This window comes from Nuphar pumila, chromosome 11, assembly GCF_984573655.1.
Source record: "Nuphar pumila chromosome 11, dmNupPumi1.hap1.1, whole genome shotgun sequence".
In the NCBI taxonomy this organism is placed as follows: Eukaryota; Viridiplantae; Streptophyta; class Magnoliopsida; order Nymphaeales; family Nymphaeaceae; genus Nuphar; species Nuphar pumila.
This window is the reverse complement of record NC_143259.1, coordinates 98,104,242-98,113,829: the sequence shown is the minus strand read 5'-3', so window position 1 is coordinate 98,113,829 and position 9,588 is coordinate 98,104,242. Positions and strand designations below refer to the sequence as shown.

Here is a 9,588-nt window from a genome sequence, read left to right as displayed (position 1 = left end):
TATTTCTCGCATGTTTACACAATTTCATTATTCACTTCATGTAAATAAATACATCATTCTGAAAAATGATTATTAGTAAATAACTAAGAATAGCTTACATAAAAAAAAACATGATATACATCATACCTGCATGAAATCTAATTCTTCACCCAAGCCCAAGTACGTACATTAAGACAAATATTTTACAATCATATATGTAACAATTATATACCAAGTCAAGAACAAGTACATGTATAAATTGAGTTAACAAACACGTGTAAAATAATTATGAGTTCGTTTGCTTAGAAATATGTTGCACAACAGTGGCCATCCAGTCGATGTAAATGTTATAGTCAAACCACCCAATAAAAAATGAACCTACAATATAACATTTAACCTAAAGAGTACTCGAAAAAAATAAGTACATTATTGAATAAGTAATGCTCTCATATTATATCTCTAATGGTTTGATCAACAAGATTTATAGACCCCATAAAATTGTAGATCCTAAACTCCTTTGCATTCATATTTATTTCTGAAAAAACCCAATGATAATTACCCCAGTTGACAAGAATCAAGATCTGTAATATAAATCAAGTTTAAGGTTATCGTACAATTGAAAATTTATGTTATGTAAACATAAACGTTAATTATACCTTGTCACATTCACATAATGCATACAAAAACTAGTCGGTCTCCAAGCAATTGTGAGCCCCTTCTTGATGTTTTGTCATTTAGAGCATTTGCTTTGAATTTCAATGTTTACTGATTAATTTCTATTAAACGTTAACAAAATAACAAAAACATTGCTTTTGATACTCACAGAGAAATACGGGGTATAATAAATGACCTTTGGTAGTCTGCAACTTGCTTATATTTGCTCCATGTGGTACTTTTAGAGTGTTTCTATAAATCTTTTTAGGTGTTACATCATCAAAATAAGTTATACATTCATGTTAAATTTAAATGAGTTCATATACATATATAACAAACAAACAACATATAATATACTCACTTCACTGACCACCAATATTTCTTCTCTAAATATAAGTACTTTACAATATTTTGACATTGGGGTTTGTGACTTAAGATTGCATGCCTTTCTTGTGCCATATTTATACATAATGCCTTTCGCAAGATAACTAAGATATACACAACAGACATAAGACATTGGTGCAGTTTATTGAAAAATACTATATAAATTAAAAAGAAGCAATTCATTAAAAACTACTAGCTAAATATTTTTTCAAAGCATAGAATACTTATACATACTTTTATGAGTGTCTGCTTGTTGTGGCTAACCAGACCACATAACGTATCATTCAGTTAATAAAAACTACTCAGAAAACTAACAACCCACAATAACCCTCGTAACCCCTATTCAGTGCTTGTGCATAGTCAAACCCAACTATATCTAATTAATTGAATTCTTGTGCACAGTCAACACTAACCCCAATACACCAAGACAAAACCATTGAATATTAAGTATAAGACAATCAAATATGCATAGGAAAATTTTGAAGGGTTGTCAAGACCTTGCAATAGGTAATGAAGGATGTGATTCATCATGTGAGGTAGTTGGTGATGCACACTCTTAAGCACTCAGAACACCATATGGTAGCTAGATAGAGGCACTTGCGACATTGGGACCCCCTCCAAGAGGATGAATAAAGGTTAACATCCAAAGTATCTTACAAGACAAATGGTATATGAGGTGCACAATACACACACTCCAACCGGTAATATATTGGAAGTATGGTGTTTTTCAATAATGAAAAGTTGAAAGATAGGAAATAGTCACCATGGTAAAAAATCTTAAAGAATGCAAAAGTGAAATTAAAAGTCATCCTAGAAACAACTCGAACAAACATCTACCATCAAGTATTATAAGCCTTGGAAGAAAGGGATCCAAGAGGGTTGTTGTCTGTAGACTTGTTATATACTTTGTACAATTTTCATAAGGTTAATATTACTTACTGCTATTGTAAGCTCACTTTTTGGTTAAAAACTTAGCACAATTAAAAAGAATGCGAATGACAAAAATTTGGAAAGATCAACCTCCAGACTAGCACCCATTTACAGAAAAGTAATTTTTTGTATACAAATCACAACAGGTATTAGATCAATGAATAGGTAGGGGTCTTCCTAATCCTAGCTTGACTATAAAAAAACAAATATATATATATATATATATATATATATATATATATATATATATATATATATATATATATATATATATAACCATAAATATGATAAACCGTAAATGGTAAATATGGTGTCAAATATTAAATAAAATATAGGGTTACATAAATAAAACACTCACAATGAGAAAACATACATAATACATTTACAACAACCAAACAAAAACACTACAACTACTCATATCTATAGAAAAAAGAAAAAAGTTTGAAAACAATGATAATAGCTGGAATGGAGTGAAAAAACTAATCAAAAAAGTCGATGAGCATCGCAATAGAGCAATTTTTTTTTACAGGAATCGCTGCAAGAGTACTAGGAAAAGTGTTAGGGTTCTAGAGAGAAAAGAGTTACCACTCTTTCCACATATAAATGAAAAAAAAAGAACACAAACACACACATATATATACCGGTAAATTCGCATGCTAAAATAAAATCTTGCATCGCTTAAAGTCGACAACATGCAAAAGTTTATGAATTCTGCAAACTTTTCATGAATTTCACATCGAAAGTAGACTTTCACAACCACCAACGCAAAGTTCGCTCTCTAATCCCCTATATATATATATATATATATATATATATATATATATATATATATATATATATATATATATATATATATATAGGTAAATCTGCACGTTAAAACAAAATATTACATCTTTTAAAGTAGACATGTGAAAATTTATGAATTCTACAAACTTTTTATGAATTCTGTATCGAAAGGTAGACTTTTGCAACCACCAACACAAAACTCTTAACGAAATACTCAAATAATAGATTTTCACAAGCAGTGTCATTATTTTTGTACTATAGATGTGAATTTCATGGGGCTTTTGTGAAAGTAGCCATTTTTGCATCGTATATTGTACAAAATTTGTTATTTCTATGAAAATATTATACAAATTTCATTTTTAGTGAGATTTAATGAGATTGGGAGGACGTTGATACATAACATGCAAAAATAGAGAAATCTACTCATGCTAAGGCTAAAAACGTTCTAAAAGTCAAGAACTTGCAAAATTGGACCCGACGAATTTCAAAATTTATGGAGCATTTGAGAAAATGCATCAAATTTGTTGTACAATATGACCCATTTACGTATATATATTTATATAAATAGAGAGAAGAGTGATCTTGAAATTTTAAATCTATAACCAAACAGGTGAAAATTTTTATTCTGGATTTTTTTACAAGAATTTCAAGTGCATCCAAACACTGTACTTTTCTAGAATTTAATAAACTTGAAATTTTAAAATATGAAAAAGTAGAAAACTAGACATTTGAATTTCTGGTTTTAGTCCCAAACAGGCGTAAGAGAGAGTTGGGTTGAAAATGAGATATTAAACCAAAACCTTGGATAGGTCAGACGAGATTTGATAAATACAAAAATGAGAGATCTAACCCGAACCGGTCATAGCTTGAGCCAACCTGAATTGGAGTGGAGTTTTATTCCGGCGTTTATTTTTACATCCATAATATGGTCCAGTTTACTAGGTTCGGTATCCCCTGTAAAGCCCTGTCTGAGACTCGTTTGACTCGAAACCGCCACTAATTGGGTTATGAACACCACATTATTCACAAAATCACCTAGACAGACACGTTCATCCCATCCCAACCCTTTGTTCCACAAAATCCGACGATCCCGAATCAAAACCAGTTGAATTTAGAAGCACCAACGCCGGACATCACAGTAGCAGATCAGGTGAGATAATCACTGATCTCTGGTGTTTTGGCATCACAGCCGTCCAATTCAAGAGAACTACAGCTGCCAGTGGGGCCACTGATGTTGACATCATGTGAGCCATCACTTTGTACCCTTTAATTTTGTTTATCTCACATCATTAGTCTTTTTTGATTAGTTATGTGCAAGTGTCAGTGGGTCAGGTTCGGTTCGGACTAGGGTGAAACCAAACTTGGATTAGATTTTCGGGTATGGTATTGGGTTCAAACCTGGGTCTAATTATGTTCACTATAAGAAAAACCATACCCAAACCCGATAAGACGAACCAAATCCGAGCCTGTAAAACCATTTTTTTTTATATACATTAAAAAATTGCGAGTCTTAATCGAAACTCGGGACGGGTCTGGTATAAAATTTCACAAATACTTAGACATTCTATTACATGAGAACCAAGAAGAGAATAAGCACTAATAAGTTGCTGCCACATTTAACTTGTCTCACAAGTAATCTTTTTTATTTTGTAGTTAAAACAATTTTCAAATACCCCCAAAAATATTTGTGGTCTAATTCATGTGGATACCAAACTTACTGTTTGGTCTAATTCATCTGAATATCAAACCTTTCAGAGTTTGCAAAATGCCCACAAAAGTTTTCTTATTGTTTAATCAAACTAACCCAATCATAAGCTAATGTTGGATGATTGTTGGGTTAACACTAAACTCATGTTTTGAAGTTATCATTTTAACCTTTAGAATTACTAGTTTGCCTTCATTCAAGAACAAAGTAAGAATCTTATTAACTACAATGATATTTGAACTCTTGACTTCCCCCAACGAGCAACAAGGCACTAACCACTACACTACAAAGTTTGTTGTTAATATTTTTTTAGAAAAAAAATATATAATGAAGTTTAAATTGCAGTAAGCCAATTAACCCAACAATATTCCGAACCATGCAGTGCGTTTCAATCCATTCCCGTTATATCCACATTGTTATTAATTGTGTCTAGTATGATTTCAAAGATACCATAGAATAGAAGATAATATGAGCAGGCAGAAATTCGATTTATAGGTTCGAGAATATAATATGACTGTGTGTGCTTGCTTGGACATAAACTAAAAAATTTGGACAAGGGCTCGTCCCATGGGTAAGGCATGTGGTTATTTTAATAATTTATTAGAGGTAACTAAACTGGGATCATTTGATTAACCCAGATAAAAACTTTGGCGGATATTTGTAAAACTCCGAAACGTCTGGCATGCACATGAATAAGACGAAAAATTTTAGAGATATTTGAAAATTTCCCTATAGTTAAGTATATGGACTTACATTTTACACATCCAATATGGTTTTATACAGCAACTTCGAAACTGGCCAAATACCGATCGGCCCACTCGGAGGGCGGACGGAATCCGTCACAAGCAGCGACCTAATCAGAGAAAAGAAGAAAAATAATAAAAAGGAATTGTCTGTATAAACCCTTAACAGCTACAAAAATCAAGAAAGTGCCATCCCTATTTTTCTTTTCTTTTCTTTTGTTTTTTGGTATACAATGGCATCGCCCAAATTCTTCCTCGAGTCCAGAGGGAGTGGAAAAAAAGAAAAGAAAAGAAGGAAAAATTTTCGGGTTTCCGTCCATCAGCGCGAAGAAACCGGCGAGGCCGAGGACGTTGCGGACGAGGCCTGCTTGAGGACGACGGTAGGGAAGGCCCTGGGCTTGCGACGATTGTGTTCCCTCACAAGCTCCTCCGCGAACCAGTCGAGCGCCTCGGCGTTGGTCCTCTCCGTCACCTTCCGGCCCGTGAAGAGCACCGACTCCACGTTCCGCTGCGCCAGCACCTCGTCCGCGAGCTCCGCCATCTTTCTCATGCTCGCCGAGTCGTGGCCGGATAGCTTCGGGCGCCCGAGGCCGTTTCCCTGAGAGAGAATGACCGAAACGCCCCCTCAGCCGTGTATTGTTGGATGAAAAGAAAGGGAGCACTAGTTTGGGGTGGTGGGGGGGAAGAGATTGGTACCTGGACACGGACGTAGTTGGTGGCTCTGTTTAGACCAAACGCCGATGATACTGCCTGATCCACCTGAAATTAAGCAAGCGAGAGAAAGAAAGATTAGACATCAATCGTATCCCATAAAGAATAAAGGCAGGGTTAGACAAGAGAAAAAAATGGTGTATTTTCCTAAAGTTGGTACTCATTATTCAAGTGATGCCTTTACAATCATAAAACCATTGTTTTGTATAAAATCATTGTTATTAAAGTATTTTTAATAGATAGATTTGGAAATTTGTTTTTTACATATTTTAATTATCATTATCATTTCTTTAAAAGTTCATAAAACACCATAAGATGTGGCTAAAGTTTCACGACCCATCGCCACCGATGCCAACCCCCCACCCATGTCTTTCCTCTTCTACAGACACGTCCGGCCTTATCTTCCCTCTTCTTTGTTTCTTCCCCCAACTTGTCTAAAGTACTGCACAGACTTGGTTGATATTAGCTATGGTATTTCGAATTGAAATTTTCCATTTATCTTTGCAGCTATGAAAGCAATTGGGGAATGAAACTAACTGGCCGGGGACAAGATCATTCCTTCGTCGTCTTCTTGAAATAAACACAGTATTAAAGGGTAATTATTTGCTTTCATCGTTTATTAATAGTCGCAACAACGAAACAGACATAGAAAAATATACTTCAACGTTTTGTGAAATTATAAAGATGCGGATCCCTATGGCTTTAACCATTACATTAAGAGCATTTTACTAACGTCGTCATTTCTTTTTACGGTTGCATTTATTTCGTTGGAGCCTCGGCGTATGGAGGGAACGATAGTTTAGTATATATTACAATGAATAAATACCCAAATAATCAACTCTATTTTTTTTTATTCATAACTGGAAGAAAACCTGGCACGAATACTTGATCGCACTGGCTCAGCCTGCCATACTTACGGTCAGTCAGGCGAGCATCATAAAATAGAACTCCGAGGGTAGCACCACACCCCTGAGGGCTATGCCGGCCATAGGCTTGCATAGAGTGGAGAAGCCCACAGGAACTCAACTTTGACCGCCTGTCTAGCAGCCAAGGCCGTTTGGCAGTAGTAGAGAATACTCGGGAATTTTGAGAATTCGGCTTCTTTATGGGTATTTCTTTTTCTTTACAAAGTTGTTGATGATGATCTTCTTCTCATTAATTATGAAGAGTTTTTGAAAACTTTGAAGAAGAAAAGGGACATGTCAAGAAAATTATTTGACACTCATTGATGACGCCTTCTCCTTTATGATCTTGGGCTACATTCCATGCCACCCAGGTCACTTGGTCAAAAGATTGAATATTTAAAAAACACAAAAATAAAAGGGAAAAACGAACAAACAAACGCCTCCTTTTCCCAATTCCTTAGGAGTAATTTGGAAAAGGTAAAACCATGGTCAACAAAATGTCAAAAAAAAGGCGTTGCGGTAATTTACCAGATCAGAGACCCCATCTCCGGCGATCTTCACCAACTCGGACGCCCTCGGCGCCAGATTCCCGTAGCCGGAGGAAGACTCTCCGGCGCCGAGGGAGAGGACAATCAAGTCCTCCACCCCGGCGACGATAGGAAACTCCTGCTTGTTGTTCAGCACGTGCGTGATCGCCGCGGCCGTCGGGTTGTTCATCACGATCCTTCCATCGACGCCGACGCACCTCGTCCGGCCGTCCACCGACCGGAGCTGCACCGGCCGCCCGACGGCTGGATCGGCCGCCGCAGCGCAGCAGACGTCCGCGATCCTGAAATCGTAGCTGTCCGTCTCCATTGCGTCCGCCCGCGAGAAGAGGAACGGCGCCGAACTCGAGAGATCGTAGCACGGGACCAGCACCGGCTTCAGCGTGTCCCGGAGCGTCGCCTCTCCGAAGAGGCGCCTGAGGACACGCTCGAACCGAGACGCCGAAGATCGGCCGACGAGTCGCCGGAATAATCCTAGGCGCGAGGGGAAGAGATCCCGAGCCCGGTCGACGAGGAGCTTCCACGTGTCCTCGGCGTGGAACAGCGGCCGGCCGGAGTCGCCTGACCGGGTGAAGAGCATGGAAGCGAGGATTCCGCCGACGCCGGACCCGGCTACGACGTCGACGTAATCGGCGATCCTCGCGTCCGGGTTGCCAGCTTTCCGCCGGAGCGCGGCCTCGAGGTAGGCGAGGGCCTTGCCGGAGACGAGGCCGCCAGGGATTCCCCCGCCGTCGATGCAAAGGACGCGGACCTTCCCGCGGCTGAACCGCTCCCCTCCGGCGTGGCTTTCTCCGGCGACCTTTTCTGTGAGGCCGAAGAGGAACTTGTTCTCCAGGATGGAGAATATCTCGTAGCTGAGCTTGTCGGCTTCGCAGCTCGGCTCGAGAAGAGTCGAGGCCATTCACTTCAGGAAACGGAGCGAGCAAAAACAATACAGCTCGAACCGGCTAACCGCCTGGATTCAAGCTCTCTCTCTACAGAGTTTCTCTCTCTCTCTCTCCAGTATCTGAAAGATTTGGTCTGTGAAAGATTTGGTCTTATGTGGGGGAGAAGGGGAGTCTCACACGTAAGGGTGTACATATTGAACATGGACGAGGCGAGTATTAAAGTTCTGGTCGGCCAGTTTTTTGGGGAGTGTTTGATTGATTATCCAAGATTAGATAGAACAGAACAACAAAACAGGCATAACATAAGTTCTATCTTAAGTCCTGTTTGTTTTATAATAACTGTACTTAACGTTCAACAATTGTTTTTATTGGATAAAAAGTTGTGTGCCTTGTATCCCAAGTTTGATTTATGTTGTTGGGCTTGTCCCATATGGATGATGGGTTGAACAACTTTATTTTGAATAGTATGCTTTGAATGAAAATCCCTGTAAAAGATGGTGGTAACTCTAATTGGTATAAGGTACCGAAATTCCACAGTTTTGGTTTTGATAGAGATCTCTATAAAACTCTTTTTTTTTTTTATGTTGATGAGCTATAGGAAGACAAGGGAAAAACATCGATCTACGTCAGATTCTATAAAAACTTGAGATCCGACACCGTGATAAAATGCTATCCTCGTGATTAGACCATGATGTCTCTGAAATTCAATAAAAGAATGGTGCATTAGCCGTTAATACGTTGTAATTTGATAAGTTATTTGGAATATGAGGAAATGAAAGACCAAGAAAAGAAGAATGCACCCAAATGCGGGTTATGTAGTATGACAATGATCCACCTCAGTGTTTTAACATGCACATTATAGATTTTGGTTTCGGATTTGGATCTAATTACCAAAAAATGTTTAAAAATTAGAGTAATTTGAGAAAAATAAGAATTCAATTATATATATAAATGCTTTAATCAAGATCATATTAGATCTAATTATGAAAGTTTACCAAAAAATTTTTTGAATTTATCCTAGAATATGGATCTCAAACTGGATTTGAGAACAAAATAAAAACTATTTATATTGGGTAATTTGATAAAAAAATAAGAATTCATATGTTTTTATAAACAAATGGAAAAACCATTCATTAATCATAAATAAATTATAAAATATAAATTATAATTAAATAAATCATAAATAAACCATATATAAACTAAAAAATTCTAATCTACAAGAAAAATAAACCATAAAATAAAAAATAAAAAACCTTAATTCAAACCCTAATCAAAGAAAATCAAAGAAAAACAACCCTAATCAAATTAAATATAAAAATCATAATTAAAGATGCTTGATTCAAGCCCTAATCAATAAAA

At 37.1% G+C, this 9,588-nt stretch overlaps 1 protein-coding gene across 2 annotated transcripts; it reads right to left on the bottom strand.

The window, feature by feature from the left end:
* Nucleotides 1–5,143: 5,143 nt before the first annotated feature.
* On the bottom strand, nucleotides 5,144–8,336 carry LOC149822577 (patatin-like protein 7). 2 transcript variants are annotated; one of them, XM_089981140.1, is made up of 3 exons: nucleotides 7,326–8,336; nucleotides 5,878–5,940; nucleotides 5,144–5,779 (listed from the first exon to the last, which is right to left on the bottom strand). In XM_089981140.1, exons 1-3 carry the CDS (start codon nucleotides 8,241–8,243, stop codon nucleotides 5,501–5,503), a joined length of 1,260 nt encoding a protein of 419 aa, XP_089837266.1. In that variant the 5' UTR covers nucleotides 8,244–8,336; the 3' UTR covers nucleotides 5,144–5,500. The 2 variants fall into 2 exon arrangements, with proteins under 2 accessions (XP_089837266.1, XP_089837267.1); XM_089981141.1 differs by having other exon boundaries at nucleotides 5,144–5,291.
* Nucleotides 8,337–9,588: the final 1,252 nt, after the last annotated feature.

Coding starts and splice junctions, on each gene's coding strand:
- LOC149822577 (XM_089981140.1), bottom strand. CDS start 8,243: ATGGCCTCGACTCTTCTCGAGCCGAGCTGCGAAGCCGACAAGCTCAGC. Junction 5,941..7,325: donor GAGATGGGGTCTCTGATCTG/GTAAATTACCGC, acceptor GCTTAATTTCAG/GTGGATCAGGCAGTATCATC. Junction 5,780..5,877: donor CCAACTACGTCCGTGTCCAG/GTACCAATCTCT, acceptor ATTCTCTCTCAG/GGAAACGGCCTCGGGCGCCC.